This window comes from Pelodiscus sinensis, chromosome 1, assembly GCF_052426305.1.
Source record: "Pelodiscus sinensis isolate ZL-2025 chromosome 1, ASM5242630v1, whole genome shotgun sequence".
NCBI lineage: Eukaryota > Metazoa > Chordata > Testudines > Trionychidae > Pelodiscus > Pelodiscus sinensis.
The window spans coordinates 329579986-329603792 of NC_143052.1; the positions used below are offsets into that span (position 1 = coordinate 329579986).

A 23807-nucleotide genomic window follows, 5' to 3' on the forward strand; every position below is an offset into this window, starting at 1 on the left:
ATGTCTGCTTGTTTGACAAATTATTCATGTCTGCTGAGACTTGCGTACCTTGCAGATATATTCATCAAGTTGAATGAAGTTAACGTGTCATTGCAAGGAAGAGCACAAACATTTTGACTGTAAAAGATAACATTTCATTGCTATTGTGGAAACTGGAATTTTGGCCATTGTCTCTAGAAGAAAAGAACTTTGACTGCTTTTCTATGCTGAATTACTTTTTTGACAAACCAATTCCATTCTTGATGAAAATATTTGCAGTGATTTTGTACAGCACTTGTGTGACTTGCTCTCCTCTTTTTTAGAATACTTTTCTCCCACCACAAATTACAACCATTCTTGGGCGAGAAATCTATTTTTAATAACAGCCAGTTGGCTTATCAACTCAAGATTACGAGAGTTGACATGACTTCTGATTACCAACTCAATCAAAATTTCAACAAACATCTGCTAATTCATTTTTGAAGCGACCTGATTCAAGAGTATCCAAAAGTTGTGAAATTTGCAGTTTGTGAGCTCCTTCCTTTTGTTACAACATATTTTTGTGAAATTGGATTTTTGTATCATGCCACACCAAAAACAAAAGATAGGAGCAAACTTGATGCTGCTCCTAAGTATAAGAATCCAGCTTTCCAGCATTATTCCTGATACTAAACGGATTTGCAAAGAAAAACAACCCATATACATTCTTTCCATTAAAGTATGAAAACTTGTATCTCAAATAACAAGGATCCCATTATTTTCTGATTTTTTTTAAATTCAGTAGAAACAAAACTATCACAGTATTTTAAGGGCTCTGAAGCCAAAAACATTTGGAAAACCCTAGTCTATGGTTTGATCCTGCTGCTACTGAACCCAGTGGGGGAGGGGCCTTGCAGACTTCAACACCTTTTCAAGTCAGGTCATGTATTCTGGTCTAAAGATGGATTTAAATGCTTAGCTTTATGCATCTGTGCTTGAAAACATTGGCCTGTATACTTCACTGCAGTATGAGTCACTGCTGATATTTCAAAAGGGATCAGAGGAAGATGACAGATAAAATGTGTTAATTTATTGTTATAAATAGTAACATAGATACTAACATGGAATCATAGAACACTAGAACTGGAAGGGACCTCAAGGCCTCATCAAATCCAGTCCCCTGCCCTCATGGCAGGACCAAGAACCAGCTAGATCATCCCTGACAGAGGTCTATTTAACCTGCTCTTAAATATCTCCTGTGATAGAGATTCCACAAAGTTTTTTCCACCCTGACAGGAGGTTTTTCCTAAAGTCCAAGCATCTTCAAGCAGACTTTGTCATGCTGGTGCTTTTTAAAGTGCACATATTCAATATAGCATTTCTCTGATATACATCACCCAGCAAACATTGGGCCAGTTCTTCAGCAGCTGTGAACAGGAGCAGTGCTTGCTGACACCAGCTGAGGAAGTGTTCCTTTGGTTTTTAATTAGGCTTTTACCATCAGCCTGCCAACCTGCATCTCTCCTCAAGCCACCTCACTTTGACTTCAGCGTCTTCCTTTCCTCCACTACTCACCTCTCCCTTTCTGGCGATATAAAGTGACTGGAACAATCAAGTAAAACTTCCGTGTGGTCGCGGATGAGGAGCCTGCAGTAAGCGCTGACACTTGCGTTACTATGCAGGCTTCCATCTATACATGTAGGTTGCTTGGCTCTGGTGTAAGTTGTAAGCAGGGAGTCACCGTGCCATTGTAGCAGAGGGGATCATTCCATGCAGCCATCATGCAGAGTGTCTGCTGTTGGTAGATTCTCCAGCCGGAATCTCTGAGCTGCTGCCTATTCTTAGGTTCACTTGATGCTCCAAACAGCTGCCAATTCTTTTTACCATGAATATGCTCCTGTTTTCAGTTATTACCTGCAGCGTGAGCTGGCCTTCTTTTGTGGCATGTTTCAAATCAGTTTCAGTCATTTTAGAGGCTTTTCAGTAGCTTCTATTTTTTATCAAACTCCAACTGTTTGGGTTGAAATTTTCCATGCGGAATGTCTGCCTCAGGCTGAGTGTTCGGGTAAACACTCAGCTGACACAGTGCATAATTCTCCCCCTTCTCGCCCTCCCCCCCCCCCTCCAAAAAAGCAAAGGAAAAATATGTTGTTTAGCCCATGTTAAATTTTTCCAACAACTGTTCTTTGAACAGCCCCGCTGCCATCTTTATTTGGAGTAGAGACTTGAAATTTGCAAAGGACAGGCCTTTGTGTCAGGTATATACACTTTTTGATCACTGTGAAAATCCAACCAAGTATGGCCCAGCTATATGCCTTTGAAAAAACTGGACTTTGAGCATACCTGGAAGATAAGGTGACCAGATTGGCAAGTGTGAAAAATCAAGACAGAGAGGTAATAGGCACACATATAAGACAAATCCTCAAATATCGGGACTGTCCTGATAAAACCAGGACATCTGGTCACCCTATCACTAGAAATGAACTAGATTAGGGGTTCCCAAACTTTTTGATACTGGGGACCAGTAAATCCATTCATGAGCTTTCGGAGGACTGGTAATATTTATTTGCATATTTGTATATTCATCATTTGCTTAATTGTTAAAATTGTTTCTGGTCCTCCCAAAGCCCCCAGTGCCAACTTTACCAAAGCTTCTGAGACGGTCTCCCACAATATTCTTGCCAGCAAGTTAAGGGCATATGGATTGGATAAATGGACTGTAAGATGGATAGAAAGCTGGCTAGACCAGGGTTTCCCAAACTGTTTACTTTAGTTGGAACCCATTTTTTTCAGTACCTTTTTTTGCAGCCCAAAAATATAAATACATATAAAAAATGAAAATGAATAAATGTTCACGTACAATAATAATAGTACGTAATATAAATCTTGATATAAAATATTGCCTAACTTATTGTTATTACCTTAATTACAATTTAACCAGTAGAATTTTAACAGTTGTAAAGTTTATTTATAATTTAATGAGTCGAATATAAATCATTTATTATGAGTACACTTTATAGCTTTTAAATAACTAAAAAGAGAACTAATGGTAAGGGTGATGTTGTTTTGCATCACATAGCAACTTTAAGTCAGGAGCAAAGGAAGAAAGTTTTATCCTCAAATCTGGTTCGACATTCAATCTATTTCTATATTTATTTTTGAAGAAAACCAGAGACAAGAAACTAGTTTCACACTTGTATGTCGTGACAAAAGGCATTAAGAATTTGACTGCTTTCTCAGATAAATGTGAATATTCATTTCTACAGCTCAACCAAAAATCAATCAAGGAGAGTTTATCAAAGTTCTCTTTTAAGGCAGAGTCACAGGAAAGTTCAATTAATTAATCCACTTCTGATGCATTCAATTGTAATATTTCTTCATTTTCGGTGTCAACAGTAAACGGGTTCTTAATCCACATGTTACTGGCATCAATTGGAGGAAAATATTCATTTAAGCTTGATATTAGCCCCAAGAGATGTTCTTTGATTGCTGCAGAAATCGCATCTGAAATATTAGTTTCAGCATATTTTTCTTGTAATTCAGTTAAATTACAAAAATATTTAAAGTTTCTCTTAACTCGCTGTGCCCATAAACGAAGTTTTTTAATTGTTGCCTCAACTTTTTCGTGAACTTTGAAAATATTCATTTTAGTACCTTGTAAATTCAGACTTAAGTCATTTAAAAGACAAAATATGTCACATAACTAAGCCACCATTGTTAACCAATCAAATTCATGAAACTGGTCTTTAAATGTAAATATAACATCTTTTGCTGATGGAGGGTGTCACTCCAAGAACAATAAAACTTCATCCTTCATTTCAAAGAGTTGTTTCAAAATGTTTCCTTTCGACAGCCATCGAACCTCACAGAATAGTAACAGATGCTCATGTTCACTTCCTAATTCATTGCACACAGCAGTAAAGATTCTGGAATTCAAAGGACAAGATTTTATATCATTTATAAACTTCACACATTCTTGAAGAGTGGAACTCAAAAGTGATGGCATAGTTTTCACAGATAGTGCCTCTCTGTGAATACTACAATGAATCCGTGCACAGTCTGGCACTAGAGCTCGAATCCAAGGGACAAGCGCAGTGTGAGCCCCATCACTGCTCAGTCCAACACATTTTTTCCAGTCAATATTGCTTTGAATAATAAAATCATCGATTAGCTTAAAAATTTCGACAGCCGTTGTTCTTGTTGGAGGTGGTTTACAAAATAAGAGATCTTCTTGAATGGAGCTTTTGTAATCATGTCTAACAAAACACACCAAATTGGCAGCGTCAGCTCTATCAGTGCTTTCATCCACTTGTAATGCAAAAAACTGACTATTCTGTATTCGACGTAGGAGAGTTTCTTCAATATTTTTCACCATATCTTTAATTCTACATTTCACTGTATTGTTGGATAAAGACAGAGAACCCAACTGATTTCCCTTTTTTCCTCCATAAATACGGGATGTAATATGCAATGCTGGAAGTATTAACTTTTCGCCAACAGTATGTGGATAACATGTCTCCGCTATTAGTTTTGAAACTTCATATGAAGCCAACACAAAGTTTTCATTTGAAGAGCACATAGAAAGTGCACTTTTCATGCTTTTTTTAGCAGAAGATAATTCATTTATCTTATGAAAAAATCGATGGCTTACTTGTATATTCTGGATGTTTGCATTCCAAATGGCGTTTCAGTTTTGATGGTTTCATGCACTCATTGGATAGTTCTGCATGACCAATTATACATAATGGCAAGTGATTATCACTACCAACGCTTATAAAACCAAATTTCAAATACTCATCAGAATAACTGCAGGTCTAAGGAGTTTTTATCTTCTTATTCTCACTTGTATTAGGCTGCACATCATTTGGACATTTGTTAGTTGTATTTCCAGTCACATTCTTCAGCCATTTATCCAATATCTTTATTAATGTCTGGATGAGGGGATGGATTGCACCCTCAGCAAGTTTGCAGATGACACTAAGCTAGGGGGAGAGGTAGATATGCTTGAGGGCAGAGATAGGGTCCAGAGTGACTTAGACAAATTGGAGGATTGGGCCACAAGAAATCTGATGAGGTTCAACAAGGACAAATGCAGAGTCCTGCACTTGGGACGGAAGAATCCCAAGCATAGTTGTAAGCTGGGGACCAACCAGTTAAGTAGTAGTTCTGCAGAAAAGGACCTGGGGCTTACAGTGGATGAGAAGCTGGATATGAGTCAACAGTGTGCCCTTGTAGCCAAGAAGGCTAATGGCATATTAGGTTGCATTAAGAGGAGCATTGCCAGCAGATCCAGAGATGTCTTTATTCCCCTTTATTTGGCTTTGGTGAGGCCACATCTAGAGTATTGTGTCCAGTTCTGGGCCCCCCACTACAAAAAGGATGTGGATGCATTGGAGAGGGTCCAGCGGAGGGCAACCAAAATTATTAGGGGGCTGGAGCATATGACTTATGAGGAGAGGCTGAGGGAGTTGGGTCTGTTTAGTCTGCAGAAGCGAAGAGTGAGGGAGGATTTGATAGCAGCCTTCAGCTTCCTGAAGGGAGGTTCCAAAGAGGATGGAGAAAGGCTGTTCTCAGTAGTGACAGATGGCAGAACAAGGAACAATGGTCTCAAGTTGTGGTGGGAGAGGTCCAGGTTGGATATTAGGAAAAATTATTTCATTAGGAGGGTAGTGAAGCACTGGAATGTGTTACCTAGGGAAGTAGTGGAGTCTCCATCCCTAGAGGTGCTTAAGTCTCGGCTTGACAAAGCCCTGGCTGGGTTGATTTAGTTGAGATTGGTCCTGCCTAGAGCAGGGGGCTGGACTTGATGACCTTCTGAGGTCTCTTCCAGCTCTATGGTTCTATGATTCTATGATCCATATTGAAGATGAAAACGAGAAGGTATTTAATTGAAAATAAACGAAGAAAACTTAAGCAGTTAACTTAAGAAGACGTACACGTTGTTGCAAAGCGCAGAAACAAACCGAGACTGCTGTGTCACGTGACATGAAAACCAATGACATAGGCTCGGCCGCATGAAAATGCGTGCGCATCACACGGGAAAATACAAAATCCTCAGGGAGCATATTGAAAACAAGCACACACACAACAAAGTTCACAAAGAGTGAACGTGACACATTGTTGCTATCTGGCTTCATGCAAGGAGGCAGGCTGGCACTCCCAGACCAGGTAGCCCCTCACTGCCAGCCTGGAGCTGCTGCACGTACTTTGCAGCATGCCGGGAATGGGAGGGGAAAGCGGTGGCTGGTAGGCTTCCCCACGCCCCGAGGCAGGGCATGTGGGAAAAGGCAGTTACTGTAGCACCTCCCCATGCCCGGCACGCAGGACAGACCCCGGCCCGGCTCGTTGTGCTTACAGGACTCACCGCCCAGCAGCGGGGAGACGAAGCCCCGTTCCCGGGCCCTACTGCCACCGGCGTGGCCCTGAGGATGAGCACTGACCTTGCCAAGTGGCCTGCGCTCTCCTGGCAGTGACCAAGTGCTGTGCTGCAAGCACAGAGAGATTGCCCCTGCCTCTTTCGCTCTGGAGGAGCCAGCGGGCAGCAGGACACTAGGACTGGGCAAAACTCGTTCAACCACCCACCGAGGAAGTAAGTGCTGCCTGGGATCCTGCTCGTTATTCCGAGCTCTGGTGGGGAGATGCACGGGGATCGCTGCCACCCAGCAATCCCAGCTGCATCTTCCGCCCAGCCTGGCCCAGGTCTTGGGGGAACCCAGCACCGCATAGGCAATCTGGGAGCCCGGAACACCCTGGCAGCGCCAATCTGGGCTCCCTCCCACCCTGCCAGTAAGCAGCCATCCCACCACCGTGCTAGTTAATAGGATCGTTCGCTGAGGACTGGTATTTTTTTCCCAAGGACCAGTACTGGTCCATGGACCACACTTTGGGAAACACTGTTCTAGATGTTTAGTAGCTAAAAATCTCACAAGACTTCATCTAAATGTGTGCCATCTCTTCACAGCTTAGGGCTGACCAAAGTGTGTATGGTGCGTTCACACACAGCATGGTTCCTTCAGTCCATGGCTACAGGGATTTCCCCTGTAAGGGCTGCTCTTGGCTAATGGCAGGGTAGGCATTGAAACTAAGAGGATATATAATTGGGCACTCAGAATTACTGGAAACTTTTGACTTTAATCGCTCTGTGCCTCATTTCCCCATTTGTAAAATAGGGACAATGCCACCTCTTCACCTCCCATGGGTTTTGTGAAAATAAATTAATGTTTGTAAAGAACACAGCTACTCTAGAATCATAGATAAAGTCACAAGGGACCTCTGGGATCATCTGTTCTGACCTCCTGCACAACACAGGCCAGAGACCTTCCTTGAATTAATTCCTGTCTGAATTAGAAAAAAAAATACAATATTGATTTAAAAATTGTCAGTGATGGAGAATATACCACCGCCTGTCCTGTGTTAAGCTGTTCCAATGATTAGTTACCCTCACTGTCAAAAAGTAATATTTTACTTCCAATCTGAATTTGATTAGCTTAAACTTCTATGCACTGGCTTTTCATTTACCATTGTCTGCTACATGTGATGTATGCCACAAAAAGCCAATAGGAAAATTAGTAATTCTGTATTTAGAACAGGGCTTGAATTAATAGTGTGCAGCAAATAAAGCATGAAGCCATACAGTGAACAAAGAGAAAACAAAATACTGAATAGCAGCTAATTAAGTGAGCACTATATAACCTGTGCACTGATTGAGGCAGGAGTCCTGTGGAATATAGCATATGATCACATATTTAAAGACTTTTACAATAATGCACACACAAAGGGGACCAAACAGAGGTTGCAGAGCCAATCTTTCTGACAGGTTGGCTTTGCATCTTAACGATACTATTCTTATGATGATGTTTTCTGCAGTATAGGCCAGGATCACTAGTCTCTCTGAAACATTAATGAATTCAGTGGAATGCCCCTGCAAAGTGATGCTATTCCCATTTATTTAAACAGTTGGGAGATTGAGGTCTTGGAAAACTGAAAGTACATCTACACTGCAGCTGGAAGTGAGCCTCCCAGCCTAACACATGCTAGCTTTGCTCAAGTTAGTGCACTACAAATAGCACTGTGGTCACGCCAATATGGTAGGCAGCATAGGTTAACTGTCTCAGCACAAAGCCAGCCACACCCCCTAGGTCTGTATTCAGGTAACTACCCTGTCCATACCACATTCTCCATTCTGCTATTTTCCACATGCAATCTTAAGCAAAGCTAGCTTATGTCTGTCTACCCAGACTGGGATGCTCTCTCCTGACTGCAGTGTAGACATTTCCTGGCCTAAAGGACAAGTAGAGAGGCAAGCATCAAGTCTGTGGCAAATCCAGGAATTAAAGCTAGCTCTCCTGAGTCCCAGTCCAGCACATCTTTCTTCCTTGCCATGATCAGTTTAACTGATCATAATCCTATGTGAGCGATTGCTTTGGCCCCTAATACCTCATGTCAAGGACTTGATATTAAGGTTTTAGATTCTTTTGCACATGTATTCCTTACCTGGTTAGCATTATCCTATGGACCATATGCTTAAGCTCCATCCATGAGCAGAATGCCTATACAGGTCAATCAGAAGCTGTTATCTGTATTGGTGGGGAGTGCCATACATGAAAAGCATGTGGTCTGCAGGTTCTGAGCTGCTCATACATTACATTTCTACCTTTAGGGTCCACCATACTTTAATTTTGGAGAACCTATTGCAAAAGGCCTCTGGTCTCAGCCCTTCTCTTTATCTTTGTAATAAGATTTGATCTGTGGGAGTAATCTTTTTTCTCTTCATACACATTATCGCTGTCTCTCTAGGGTGTCCAAAAATGGCATGAGATTCAATGCAGCTTATCAAGTCCTAAAATGCCTCGAAAGCTGTAATGGCAGGGGGAAGCCAAAGTTGATCAAATGGAGGTTTTATTGCCAGCGAACAGACTAGGGTTGCCAGGTGTCTGGTATTGACCCAGACAATCTGGTATTTTTGCCTCCCGTCCGGTAAAAAAATGCAGAAAATACTGGACACCTAAAATGTTTTTTTCCCTGCCAGGAGGTGAAAATACCGGACACCTGGCAACCCTATGACACACTCAGCAACTGGGCTAGCTCCTGCCCCTCCCCCACTTACCTGGTTCCGCAGGGAAGCTGCCTTCTGGCTCAACCAAGAAAACAAGATGGCCACCAGCAAAAAGCCTAAAGACCTGAAGCAAGGGGAAGCTCAACTTGTCCTCTTGCTATCCCTATTCTGACTCTGCACGCCCTTAAAGGAGCCATGCTTTATCCCTATTTATTTATTTATTAAAAGTTATCCCTCTTTCTTTCTTTCTTTCTTTCTTTCTTTCTTTCTTAACTCTCAGGGTCCTTTTTTTTTCTTTGCTCAACAACTTTGGTCTCCCCCTTTTTTCCCCCCCTCAACAGAATTTTTTCCCTGGTGTTTTTATTTTGGGGAGGGGTGGGGGGTGTTCCGTATTTTTGGTTAAACCATCTGGCAACTCTAGAAACAATCAGACATTTCTATTCAGGAAGGAAGGTATCACCTCAAGGATAGCATTATGGTTGTCTGCATTATTTTACATAATTAATGCAAATTATATGTAAATCAGGCTTGACCCTCAGGGCTCCTGATACATTGCTGATAACTCTGACATTACAATGTTTGTTTGTAGCTATAAATCTGAGCTCTCTTCTTTTTCTCTTAATTTCACTGTAAATCATAGCAGAATTATTATAAGAAAAGGGACCTCACAGTTGTATGCAGGCTACTCTGGAAAATGCAATTCAAAATTTATCGAACTGGGTTCTGCTCTTATACTGAACTCCATTCTCTTTCGTACAGATTCCAACACCCTTGTTCATAGTTGCAACTTGCTCCAGAGACTTCAATGACCTTCTATGTGGTGTAATGTGCGATGTTATCTCTATAGTCTTTGACTTAACTGGACCAGAACTGAGCCCTGTTGGTAGCAAAACATATTTGGGTGTGCTTTTCTTCCAAAGAAAAGCTGCCATCTCCTTTCCTAAGATAAAAATGAAGCTTTATTTTATTTTATTTCAAATCAATTGTAGGTGCTACCATCTGTGCCAGCAAGAGCAATGTTCTGCCATCCTTAAAAGCATGTTACAATTTGTGGTTATATAACTAGCATTTGACATGGTGTAGGGCTCTTCTTTCAACCCAATTTAATTATATGCTCTTTTTATATACTGAGGATGGCTCACACTAACAGGATTGTTTTGCCTAGTGGAAAAAAAATAGCCATGACTTGCCATAGTGGGCTGGTTTATAGAGCCATTGATGTATAGTTAGGGCCCAAAGCTTTGAAATTATGATACTATAACAATCCTGTATTTACATATATTGCTGAAACAGTAAAAAGAGCAAACAGATTTCTTAACTAGAGACAGCTGAAATATCCCCTCTGGGCACTTGCTTCCTCATTGAGGCAATAACATGCAAGTCTAAATAACTTCAGCGCCTGGATTCCAGAAGTAAATTATCTTGACTTGAACCGTTTATGTTATTCTAATAATAAAATGGACTCAACATTTGAAGCCACATGCATTCCTTTCACAGTCCCCAAGTAAATTGGCAATACATAAGGTGTCGGAAAAAAGAATTACCATTACCATAAACAGATGCTAGCAAAATCAATAGAAAGTGCAGCTCCTATTTTTCCCATTTTGCTAACGTAGTGAATATCTGACCTAGTTTATCATATATGGAATCTGAGTTCAAGTTTTATTTTTACATCCTGGGGCTTTAAATAATCTTGTTTAGCTGTTTCTCAAAAGCCACTGCCTAATTTTCACTCAGAATTATTTTCTTTCCCTCTCGCCCTTATTGTCTGCAGCTTATTTTCTTCCTTTACGTTTGCAGGTAAAGACCTTATCCATGTATCTGAGCTGCAACGTTTGTCTTTGTGCTGCACATCAAAGCCTGATTGCCATGCTTGGTGGTAATGCAAGTGCTGTGGGTTCATTTCTTTTAACTAGCTTTGAACTTGCTTCATTGACTGTAAGTTTACAGCTTCCCCAACACAGCCCTGATTAGGGATTTAAAATATTATTTAACCTGTTAATTAAGGGAGGAAAATGGGGGTAGGGAGTGCTCCGACCCAGCTGCAGCAGCCCTCCCGCGTGTCGCTGGGCTGGAGCAGCCCCCACCAGTTAACCTGTTAAACCTTTACATCCCTATCCCTGATCTTGTCTGCTGTGAACCAGGCAAACTAGGAAGTACTATGCTAAATACTGGGATGTCAGCCAGGTGATGTGGGCTGAATTAAAAGTCCCACTAGCAGAGCTGTGAAGAAGGTACCTTACACAAGCAATGACATCTGGAGGCCATTCAGGGTATGTCTAAACTAGAAGCCTCTTTCAAAAGAGAGCGTCTAGACTACAGCCAGTATTTTCGAAAAAGTGAGCTGCTTTTTCGAAAGAGAGCACCCAGGCAGTCTGGATGCTCTCTTTCGAAAAAGCACAGTTTGCATTATATAGCGCCTTTTTTCGAAAGAGCACTTTTGAAAAAAAGCTTTCTTCCTCATAAAATGAGGTTTTCCGTGGTCAAAAAAGCTGCTGCATTCTTTCGATTTAATTTTGAAAGAATGTGGCAGCAGTCTAGATGCAGAGGAAATTTTTTCAAAAAAAGGCCACTTTTTAAAAAAATCCTTTAGTCTAGACACACCCTAAGCGTGCCGCTCCATACGCTGATGGAGCCCAGACTGACCAGTTATGGCTGCCTTCTGCACAAGAGCACCATGGAAAGTGCTTACACAACCTCTTCCCTATGGCAGTCAAAACCCAGCTCCTGTGTTTTCTTGCAATACTGCTGAAGCTCAATCTTGTTTGTATACAGTACAGAGGGAATGACACTACAGCGTGCAAGTTTCCTGCAGATTTTCTTCCATTTCTAAATGTGAATTTCAGGTCAGTTGAACTATTTAATTTCTGAGCAGGGTTGGATGCTAAGTAACACTATTACTAACAGGTCCTTGTTGTGGTAGGTGCAGACTATCTAATATCAGAGCCCACAAAAACAATGAAAGGCTTCCCCTCTCAGGTGAAGGAGGGACCACTGTGCCCTGACATCAATTGATTACAGGGGGCAAAAAAGGAAAAGCAAGGACAGGCATGCAGGTCACAGGGTCAGCATCAGGGCTCCAGAAGGGGCTATCAAGCAGAGAACCCCAGATAGTGCCCATGTGTCTAAGGAGTCCAAGTGGATACTGCACAGAGGACCCCTGCTAGATGTGTGAATGGAAGGAGGTCTGGGGAAAGGGCCCATTATCTGAGGGAGCCATGTAGCCTTGCCGAGAGGAGCCTGAGGAGTAGGCCCTGGGAATTTGTAGGGCCACAGCAATGGCGTGCACAGAGGTGCCAACCTGACAGACCTGGAAAATGAATCACTGAATTGGCACACACAGCAGTTTGTTGTTTCCTGTGCTGCAGACTCTGACTGGGAGGACCCAGACTTAAAAATGGGGCAGGTAGCTCTGCCTCCACACCCATTCAAGACTCTCTCACTGACAGGACTGCCAATGCTTCCAGTGTTTTGTGATTTGGACAACTGGTCATTGAGAATTAGCTTGGGATGCTACAAAATCCACTTCACACAAGCTGTCAAACTGCGTCTAGAGAGGAACAGTCAACTCCAATACAGGTGAGAGTCAAAACAATGGCCTGCTGGCATTGCCCCGTACCAAGATCCTAAAGAGTTCAGTTCCCCAGAGACATGATTTTTGTCTCCAGTTTTATAATACTATGCACACACAATTTAATATACAGATATATAATCAAATTATGTACTGGAGATTGGATGATGGGTGTCTGTGGAAGTCTACATAACAATCTGTGCTGGGTTATACAGAGAAAGACAACCGCATTGTTCAGCTAGTGATGGATATGAGATATCACCATTTTTGTTTGCCGCCTATGTTGCTGTAAATGGATTTTGAATGTCTTAGCAGAGCACTTCAATAATTGTTATGCTGCTGGTGTCTGTATAAATAGGATTATAGTAACACCTAGTAAAAAACAATCTCTCCTTGAATACTAACACAGTGAGAATGGATGAGTGCCATTTAGTTGCTGTTTATGAAGCAGCTTTTATAAATTTTGCCAACCCCAGAAAAGGCCTTTGATAGTGTTTATGAGACTTTTGCAACATGTTTCTGCATTGAAAGACTTGTGATATAGACTCAATGAGAGATAAGAAGGGTGAGGTAATATCTTTTATGGGACCAATTTATGCTGGTGAAAGAGACAAGCTTTGGAACTCTTCTTCAGCTCTGTGATGCATGACAGCTTGTTTCTTTCACCAACAGAAGCTGTCTCAATAAAAGATATTACCTCACCCACCAAGGCTCTCTAATATCCTGGGACCAACAACACTGCGATAGATTGAACAAGACACAGACCTAATGAGACACAGACTCTATCCCTCCCTCCTTCCCCCGCCCCAGCAAAAGTGAAATGTAATTCAAGACATTTACCACCAGATGGCAAACTAGTACAGCTCCCTCCATTCTGGCAAGGATTTCTCTCACATGCATCAGGGTACAGAACGCAGCCAAGCTTTAATTCAGTCAGGCCAACCACTTCTGCAAAGCTGCTGCGCTTGTTTTGGAGAGGCAGTTCATTGTTGTTCAGGACAACGGAATCCAAGCAGCCCTGAAAACCACTCAAGACCTGGGTTGTCCTCTTGTCAGTTAGGCTCCGTACATTATCCACTTGCACCTGGGCTCCAAAGTAGACAGAGCTATCTGTACTCAGGGTCTGGAAGTAGAGGGGGGCTTTGCGCCGTTCCACGTAACTATCATCAAGTGACAAGCTTGTGAAATTCCGATTAAGCTCCAGGAAGACTGAGTGCCAGTTCCCATCGTTAACAGTCCTGCCAGAAATTCCCAGAATGCCTGGGCCACTTCCACAGTCCAACTGGAACCACAATTTGCCGTCCACAACCTGTGAGGGTAAAAGCAAAGAAACATTGATCTTACAGTCCTTCTTTTAATGTGTCCTTAAAACTAGTCTGATACACTCCATAGCTATTGTGGTTTACTGTAGCAACCATTCACCCTGGCACAACTCACAGACATACACTGTGAGGGTGTGTCTAGACTAAATGCCTCCATCGACGGAGGCACGTAGATTAGACAGATCGGCAGAGGGAAATGAATTTAAATTTAAATGGCTGCCCCGCTCTGCCGATCAGCTGTTTGTCGGCAGATCGGGGCAGTCTGGACGTGCCGCTGTCGACAAGGAAGCCTTTGTCAATCGGTGCAGGTAAACCTGGTTTCACGAGGCATACCTGCGCCGGTCGACAAAGGCTTCCTTGTCGACAGCGGCGCGTCCAGACTGCCCCGATCTGCCGACAAACAGCTGATCAGCAAAGTGGGGCAGCCATTTCAATGTAAATGAAGCTGCGATTATTTAAATCGTGGCTTCATTTCCCTCTGCCGATCTGTCTAATCTACATGCCTCCATCAACGGAGTCTAGACACACCCTTACTGTACATTAGCGGTAGAAGTTTAAATAAGTTTCACACTAGAGGAGAGGATCGGGGCAGGGTAGGGGGAAAGATGGTGTAATCCAGGGGACAAGGCAATAGGCTGGGATACCTGGTTTCCATTCCCAGCTCTGTCATGTAACTTTGGGCATCTCTGTGCCTGTTTCCCCTACCATCACGTGCCACTCTTGTCTGCTGGAAGCTCTTTGGGGCAAAGATTGCCTTGCACTGTACATTAGTTCTGTGCCTGTGCATAGGACAATAGCACTCCAATCTCAGCAGGGGCTCTTGGTGCTAACACAAACAGAAAGGATTAATGGAGTTTACATTTGTTGGGTGTCAGATTCTGCTTCCCTGTAGCTTTCAGGGAGAAACAGTGTTTTTGTTGTTTTTCCAAATGTCACAAGTTCACTCCCTTCTATCAACAGTGAAATCCTGGTTAACCAGAAGTCAGTTGCGTCCTGTGGAGTTTCTTTCACTGCACTCCAGCTGCAACATGGAAAAACGCAAGAATGGCCAAAGAGCTTTTACTTTCTTTCCTTCCCTCATATTTGTATGGAGCTCATCACTGTGGTGTCCAAACCTTTAATTCAAACATTATCAGCACCACAAGGTAAAGGTCCAGTCTCCTCCCTCTTCCCTTTGAGGCAGCTGGGGATTCATTGATGGTGGTGGTGGTTATTTATTACCATTTCTCTTGCTCCTCTGACTGCCTGCAGATGAATGGAGCAGCCGGCCAGACCACACTAGGAGTTAGGAACAAGGAGGATGGATTAGAACTCAGGAGACCTGCATTTGATTCTTGCCTCGGATTCCTTGTATGACGATGGGGAAGTTATTTGATCCACCCTGCACCTCAGTACTCCATTGATAAATTGGAACTAATACTTTCCCCTATGAAAGGGTTGAGAGCATATAATCCATTGAAAACTGTGAGAGGACTAGTGCAAATACTGACATAGTGATATGTGGAAATGTATGCCTGGGTTTCCCTGAACCTGACGCTCTATCAGAGAGAAATTTTGCCAGCACTGTGAGAAAGATGAAAGTCTTCATGCCCCCAATGCAGAACACAAAGACTGGCTTCCTGGAGTACCTGCTTATGTAAAGGTTGTGAGCATTACCGGAGGACCAACTGTAATGGCTGACAGAGTTGAGGATCATTTTCCTGAATGTGTTAATACATTCATTGGGCCCACATGCTTTTAAAACCCTTGTCATTGTTTTACTTTTATTTCTCAGAAAATTTTGTCCTTGAAAGGACATATTTTGTCCTTGTTGTGAAAAGACAGGTCCGCCCTCTCACCAGGAGCATGGTGACTGATACAACTGACAACACAGCCTCTGATTTAACTGCTGCCAGAAATACTTCTTCCCTTAAAAGTCACACAAAATGGGCACGTCTCAGCTTTCAGCTCTAGTGTAGAACAAAGAAAGGAAAATGGCCTTCAGGCCTTAGCTAACGTAGCCTCAGGGTAGAAACAGACATTTGGCAGAATGAGGATGGTACCCTTATTCTTTTAGCCCTAGAGACTTAGATTAGGCTACTGGTGAACGTTTGGTGGTTTCTGTTGATCCTTATTGCATGCAGTGCAGCTTTATTTTGAATAGCATCTGCACTGCAACCTAAAATGCGTTATCACATTCTCTAAATAGTCTTTATCCTCAGCAGTCTCATTTTGGAACAGCTCTGTCCTTGTGTGTTTACCCCCCACAGAACGTGCACTTCCCAGCATTCCAGCCAGCAGAAACTCTACTAAGTGAACTTTTGGTGTTAACTTACACTGGCAGAAGCTGGCATCAGCCCAGGCTGTATGTGGTTTATATATATGGCCATTTTATCTATTTTACACATGGGGTAAAACTGAGGGAAAATAGCTAGCTGGGCTGCCAAAGATCAAAATGCAAACTGGGGCAGAGTTGAGAAGAGAAACCAAGAGTGTTGACTCCAACTAGTCTGTCTACAGGTTCCCAAAGCAGCTCATTCGAGAGAGCTGGCAAGTCACATGTTGCTGGCTCCACCTCGTTTGGTCTAGCCACTTCAACAGGCCTATCATTAGGAAGAAGAGCATGGTTAGAAGCAGCTGAAAACAAGAAACAAGTGTCCGCCTACCTGCTTCTATTACAGGGTTGGGCAAATACAGCCCGGGGGACAGATCCGGCCTGTGAAGCCACCGGATCCGGCCCGCAGACCACCCTGCTGGTACCCTCACACACACAGAGCTGCAGTGGGTTTAAGTGCAGTCCGATGGCTCTCTGCTCTGGAAGGAGGGGGAAGCTTCATATGATCTCCCTGCCCCCAGCTCCTATTGGCTAGAAACAACTAGCCAATAGGAACTGAGAATTGGCCTGGTGGATGGAGGCAGCACAAGCCCATTCCCCCTCCCGAGCTGAAAGCCTCATGGAGGGAATAGCCTGCAGCTCTAAGTGATCTGGGGCTGCAGCTGGTAGGGAGCCCAGCCTGCCTTGGGGTGCTGGCCAGGAGATGCTTAGGTAAGCGCCTCCCAGCCAGAGTCTGCCTCTGGCACTCCTGCTCCTCCCACACCCCAACTCCCTCCCTCAGGTCCATCCAAACCCCCTGCACTCCCTTGCCCCAGGTCACAACTCCCTCCCAAGCTCTGTACCCCCTTCTACATTCCTCCCCCAGGCCAGAATCCTCTCCTGCACCCAAACACCCACCCAGACTCTGCACCCCAATTCCCTGAACTAGGTCACAACCCCCTCCTTCACCAAAACTCCCTCTCAGGCCTCACATCATCTCCTGCACCCCAGTCCCTTACCCCAAGCGCCCTTCTGTACCCAGTCTCCATCCTAGACCCCACATCTCCTCCATGGAAAGGTGTGGACCTTGACCGCTTTCCAAAATTTTAGAGTGGCCCCCCACCAAAAATTATTGCCCACCCCCTGCTCTATCAGTAGCTGCTGCTAGATAATAGGAAGAGAAGATGGAACAGGAGCAGCTCCTAGGGACTGGAGCCAACCACACAATGACCACAGGTAACAAACTAGAGGTGGGGAACCTTTTTAGGGTCGGGGGCTGCTGAACCACAGAAAAATCAGTTGGGGGCCATACACAAGTGAGGAGCAAAACAAAACAAAACCACGAAACCCTCACTAATGGGGTCCCTGGCTGAGAAGGAGAAAGACACCCCCCACATTCCCTTTGTACACCAGAGCCTGGGAAACCCAGGCTAGTAAATTTTGTGTGCTCCAGCCCCATGGGACAGGGGAGCAGTGAGAGGGCTGGAGTGCTAGTGCTGGCTCCCCAATGTTGGTGGGGAGGCCTGAGCCTTGGGGGTGGATTCAGGCAAGGTGGGGGCCGCATTTGGCCCACCACTGCAAACACAGCTGCAGGTAAACAACCGCTGCAGTTGGCAATGAGATATTGTACAACAGTGAAAGGGAAATAATTTCCTCTGATCAGTAAAAGAGAGGGGTATTGCCCATTAGCACTTATTCTGTCTGTGACCTACACCTCAATATAGTCACTAGATGCACTCACTGAAATGTGTCTGTCTGTGCACAGCTTGGCTCTAGAGATTGTGCTTTAGGTTTTACTTTCTTCCAAACTTGGATTCACCCAAAATATAAATGACCACATGGGATTTCCCCTCTGCTTGACACTAATTTTTTCCACTTCCCGAGTTTTGGAAATCTTGTTGAAATATTGGGGACAAAGGGTGTGTCTAGACTACTGAGTTTTGTCGACAAAAGTGGACTTTTGTCGACAAAACTATACCTGCGTCTACACTACCGCTGAGTTCTGTCAACATAACGTCGACAGAACTCGGCAGTTTTGTCGATGCTGGTAAACCTCATTTTACGAGGCATAACACCTTCTGTCGACAGAGTTCTGTCGACAGAAGGTGTTATTGCATGTAGGGTTGTGTCTAGACTACAGGGTTTTGTCGACAAAGCAGCTTGTTTAGTCGACAGAACTGAATGTGTCTAGACGCTCTTTGTCGACTGAAGTTTTGTCGACAGATACTGTCGACAAAACTTCTGTCGACAAAACCCTGTAGTCTAGACGTACCCAAAGGTATGGGCTGAATCCCCAGCTACGGCCAACTTCTTTACCATCTATATGCCCCGTCCCTCTGAGCCTCTAACCCTGAGACTGGCCAGATTTGGACTTGCTGTGAGTATAATGGGCCTGCTTCGATTTATGCTAGTGGAAAATGGCTCTAAAGAGGCCGTTCCACTGCCTAGCACTAAGATGGTAGGGGCACAGTGCTGGCGAAGCTGACCATATGTCACATAGGGACTCTCTTCAGCTGCTTTACATGCAGGAGGTGCCTAGCAGATTAAAGGGATAGAGGCGAAGAGAGTTTGGCCTTATCAGTTTATTAAGAAGAACCCTTTATTTAAAACTCCTTACCACATAAACCTGCAGGAGTCTGATGGGATTAAGGAAGATTGGAAATGTGTCTAACACAACAAACTTAACTGACAGAGTTTGGAAATCTAAACTGTTGTCTTCTACACCCAAAGATAAAAAATTAAAAAAAAGGCTGAGAGGTGTACATAAGAATAAGTCTCGATTTGTCGTCCATTTCAAAATCTTATCTCAGAGGGCTTAAAAATTGGCTGTTAGCATGTAAATTTAAATTAAAAACTGGCCTAATAAGCTATCAATTGAAGAGAAATCTTTTGATCATGAAGATGGCCCCACGATCTATAGTAGTTATTTTTAAATCAAGAAGCAGCAGGTTTTTTCCCCCCCATGCAAAAAATAAACACACCAATTCTATAGGAGCAGTTTAGATAGGCAGTTTGAAAGTTTGGCCTGGCATAGTCTAAATATAAAATACAAATGGTGGGGTGGAAGGTAGAAGAGGTGCTTTGAAAAGTAGCCATTACATGAGCAGTAAATACAGTTCTTTCCCTAAAGGCTTTTACTATGAAGTCTATTCTCCTGCATATTATATACATACAGCTCCCATAAGGCTCATTATACCCTGACAAGCCCATTATGGACATGACTTTTACCGGTATCCACGTAGCATGCTTTTCCAATTATTGATCTAAATACAGCACCATACACATGCTCTTGGGACAAACATGACGTTATCTGAGAGATAATGTTTTAAAGGATCTGACGTTTAAAAATGCTTTACACATCATCTTCTGTAGCTTCATCTTCTGTTTCCTTTCTTTTTCATCTCTTTTATTCTTCCCTGCTGGTGTATTTATTAAATATTACTGCTTCTCTGTATTCTCTGAAACATCACGTCCATTTAAGTAAATAGAAAATATACGCAGGGCAAGACATGGGGAGAGGAAGAATGGTCTGAGGTTACGGATCTAGCCTAGGACTTGGGAGACCTACATTCAAGGCTCTGGTAACAAACTGATCATTTAAATAGCTGTACGTCACCAGGTCCAGATGGTATGCAACCAAAAGTTCTGAATGAACTCAGATATGAAATTGCAGAATTGCTGTGATATGTAACCTATCACTTACATCAGCCTCTATACCAGATGACTGGAGGATAGCTAATATGACACCAATTTTTAAACAAGACTCTAGAGGCGATCCTGGCAATTAGAGGCCATAAGCCCAAGTTCAATACCAGGCAAACTGTTTGAAAGAAGAGAATTATCAGACACATGGATGAACATGATTTGTTGGGGAAGAGTCAATACATCTTTTCTAAAGGGAAATAATGCCTCAGTTGTTTATTAGAATTCTTTGATCAATACACATGTAGATAAAGTGATCCAGCAAATAGTTACTTGGGACTTTCACAATATCTTTGACAAGGTCTCTCACCAAAAGCTTTTAAACAAAAGAAGTTGTCCTAAGATTAGAGGACTGATCCTCTCATAGATCAGTAAATGGTTAAAAGCACAGGGGGAAAAAGTTTAGGAGTAAATGGTCAATTTTCAGAATGGAGAGGTAAATAAGAGTGTCCCTTAGTGTCCTGTAATGGGACCAGTGCTGTTCAATATATTCATAAATAATCTGTAAAAGGTGGTGAACAGTAAGGCGGCAAAATCTGCAAATGATAAAAAATAACTCAAGACAGTTAAGTCCAAAGAATAATGTGAAGAGTTACAAAGAGTTCTCACAAAACTGGGTGACTGGGCAACAAAATGGCAGATGAAGTTCAATGTTGACAAGTGTAAAATAACGCACATTGGAAAACATAATCCTAACTATGCATACAAAAATCACAGAATCAAAATTAGCTGTTACCACTCAAGAAAGAGATTTTGGAGTCATTGTTGATAATTTTCTGAAATATCCAATCAATGTGCATCAGCAGTCAGAAAACTAGTGGAATGTTAGGAACCATTAGGAAAGGAACAGATAAGATAGAAAATATCACAATGCCTCTATACTTTGAAAACTGTGTGCAGTTCTCATCTCAGAAAAGATATATATGAATTGGAACAGGTACAAAGGAGGGCAACAAAAATGATTCAGGGGTATGGAACAGCTTTCTGTCGTGTAGCAGGTCCTTTTGACCACGGCCTCGTGCGTATTGCCCATACTGCCAGACAAAAGCCCCTCACAAGAAAAACACAGGCCGCGGATGCGGATCCAGAGACAGAGCTTGAATTCCCTTGGGTGCTCAGCACAGTTCTCAGTAAACGGAACTGGACTTGGCAAGCACCCGGGCCAGGGGCCTTCAAGCCCCAGCGCAGTCCCCAGTAAACGGAACTTGAACTTGGCAAGCACCTGGGCCAGGAAGATAAGAATAGGGAAAAAAGTTAGGTTACCGAGCACTAAAAACAGGACAAGATAGGAATAAGAGAAATGAGCTGTCTTAATACACCAGTTAACAAGCACCTGGAACAGGGAAAGGAAAAACATAGCTAGCTTTCACGTGTGCCAGTCATGTCTGCATCAGGCACTGACCACAATGCCTTGAGGCAGACGTCATATCAAACAGGAAGGAACCCTAATATGGTACCGGATATCAAATCATAGTATCAACTAAAGCTGAACCTTAATATGGCACCGGATGTCAAAATTATAATATAAAGCACCTTGAGCCCGAAGCTCGAGGAGGTTCCGTATCAAAAAATAGAAGGCACGTATCGTCCAGCCTGGATGAGGGGTTGATCACCCAAGGCCGCCTCCCACCCACTGAATCACGAAAGGGTGTACGAATCTGGAGCATGCTACGCGTTGTTTTGTGTCTGTGCATTGTAATCGTTTCTGGGCTTGTGAGTATTGCTTACTATATTGTATTAACCATTTCATATTTAGAGGTTGTTAAGTAGATGTAGATTAATGACTAACTCCACCAGCTGTTCAAAGATAACCATAGAAGGATTGGCTACAGAAGGAGTTTTTATTATCGCTGTATTGGTTTTATTTGTTATATTCTTTTTTTGCATGCTGCGCTGTCTAAGACGAATCAGAGAAAGTGACTTAATATAATCAAATTGTAGTTAATAAAGTTTGTAATTGGTTAAGTGCATTTAAATCTCGGGCCTTCCTCCTTCACAGCCCCAGTCTCTTGCCACAAAAAACTACCCCTAGACAATCCTCAAACCTCTGGTTCATCACTTTCATAGATAGATTTAAAAATGGGACTTTTCAGCTTGGAAAAGAGATGTCTAACAGGAGATATTATAAAATCATGAATGGTGTCGAGAAAGAACAAGAAAGGAATACAGAATTTATCCCTTGACGTAACACAAGAACCAGTGGACACCCAATAGAATGAATAGGCAGCTAGTTTAAAACACACAAAATAAAGTATTGCTTTACACAAAACAGAGTCATCAGTGGAAACTCATTGGCAAGGGATATTGAAAAGGCCAAAAGTTCAAAAGAATAAGATAAGTTGATAGAGGTCAAGTCCATCAAAGATATTAGCCAAGATGATCAGGAATGCAACCCCATGCTCAGAGTGTTCTAAGTCTCTAAGGGTATGGCTACACTACCCCCCTACTTCGAACTAGGGGGGGTAATGTAGTCATATGGAGTTGCAAATGAAGCCCGGGATTTGAATTTCCTGGGCTTCATTTGCATAAAGCCGGCCGGCGCCATTTTTAAATGCCGGCTAGGTCGGACAGCTAGTTCGGATTAGGAAGCCTAATTTAAAAATGGCGCCGGCCGGCTTTATGCAAATAAAGCCCAGGAAATTCAAATCCCGGGCTTCATTTGCAACTCCGTATGACTACATTACCCCCCCTAGTTCGAACTAGGGGGGTAGTGTAGACATACCCTAACTGCCAGAAGCTGGGAATGGATCACTTGATAATTGCCCTGTTTTGTTCATTCCCTCTGATTCACCTGGCACTCACCACTGTCAGAAGACAGGATACTGGATTAGATGGACCTTTGGTCTGACCTAATATGGCTGCTCTTCTGTTATGACCTGCTCTGCTACAGACATCCTATGTGACAATGGGTGTCTAAGCTTGCCATCTAGGAAATGGGGATAATAGCCCTACATTGAACACATTAAAGTTTGTGAGTTGTTCAGACACAAAATGAATGGAGGCCATAAAGTGCTTTGGAAAGACAAACACACTGACAGTTAGAGCTTGCAAGGGAAGTAAACTGCTCAAATTGTGACATCAGAGCATGAGCTATCTGCGATGAGCAAGTGGGTGAGAAGGGGCTTGAGGGAGAAGGAGGTCTGGCCCCACACACTGTACTTGCTGTCTACAGGGTCTGGATAGACACACAGGGAGGAGAGAACTGCTGCACAAAACCAGGTGAAGCCAGTTTCTCCTTACCCCAGAGCAGGCAATGAGTATAGGAGAAATTGTGGCTCACTGAGTCACAATTCACCTCTGGTCTCCACCTACGGAGATGGTGTTGCCCTTATTTAGGACAAGTTGTCAAGGTAGAATTTAATTTTTGGTACTGCATTGAGAGAGATGGGGAAACAAAGCTAAAGTTGTGTCTGAAGTCAGTAAATGCTAGCAAATGTTATGAAAATGAAATTAAAGGCGAGTGCTCACGTCCAGTTCTGCAGATTCCCAGGCCAATAGCTTTTATGCCGTTGGACCTAATGGGATGACCATCTCAGAACTGAGCCTCTGATTCTATTTGTGCCCAGACAGCGATGTGCAACTGCGCCATCCTGTGGTAGTACAAACTGGGGCATCTCTGTGGAGACCCACTCAGGTCAAATTAAAGGATGATGCTATAGATTCACAGCAGGGCAACCAGTGTTTCTTTAAACTGGTTAATTCCTGAACAGCTGAGTGTTTCCTACCTGAGTGTTTATAGTCTCTCTCCTTATAGCTGCATGTGCTGCAATGTCATTATATAGTTGGATATAAATACGTGTCCTAGCAAACAAATATATAAAATTCATGAAATATGGGATATTGGCAGAGAAGTGCATAGGCGCTTCCAAAGGGTGATGCAATTTGGCTCATTTCAATTGTATCATT

At 43.0% G+C, this 23807-nt stretch overlaps 1 protein-coding gene across 8 annotated transcripts in view; it reads right to left on the bottom strand.

The window, feature by feature from the left end:
- The window catches only part of FAT3 (FAT atypical cadherin 3), a 640498-nt gene that overhangs the window by 26641 nt on the left and 590050 nt on the right, over positions 1 to 23807 (bottom strand). For all 8 annotated transcript variants that reach the window (XM_025188675.3, XM_075919378.2, XM_075919376.2 and 5 more), the window contains one exon: positions 13425 to 13893. In XM_025188675.3, coding sequence (XP_025044460.3) covers positions 13425 to 13893 — 469 coding nt within the window. The remainder of the gene's footprint in view (positions 1 to 13424; positions 13894 to 23807) is intronic.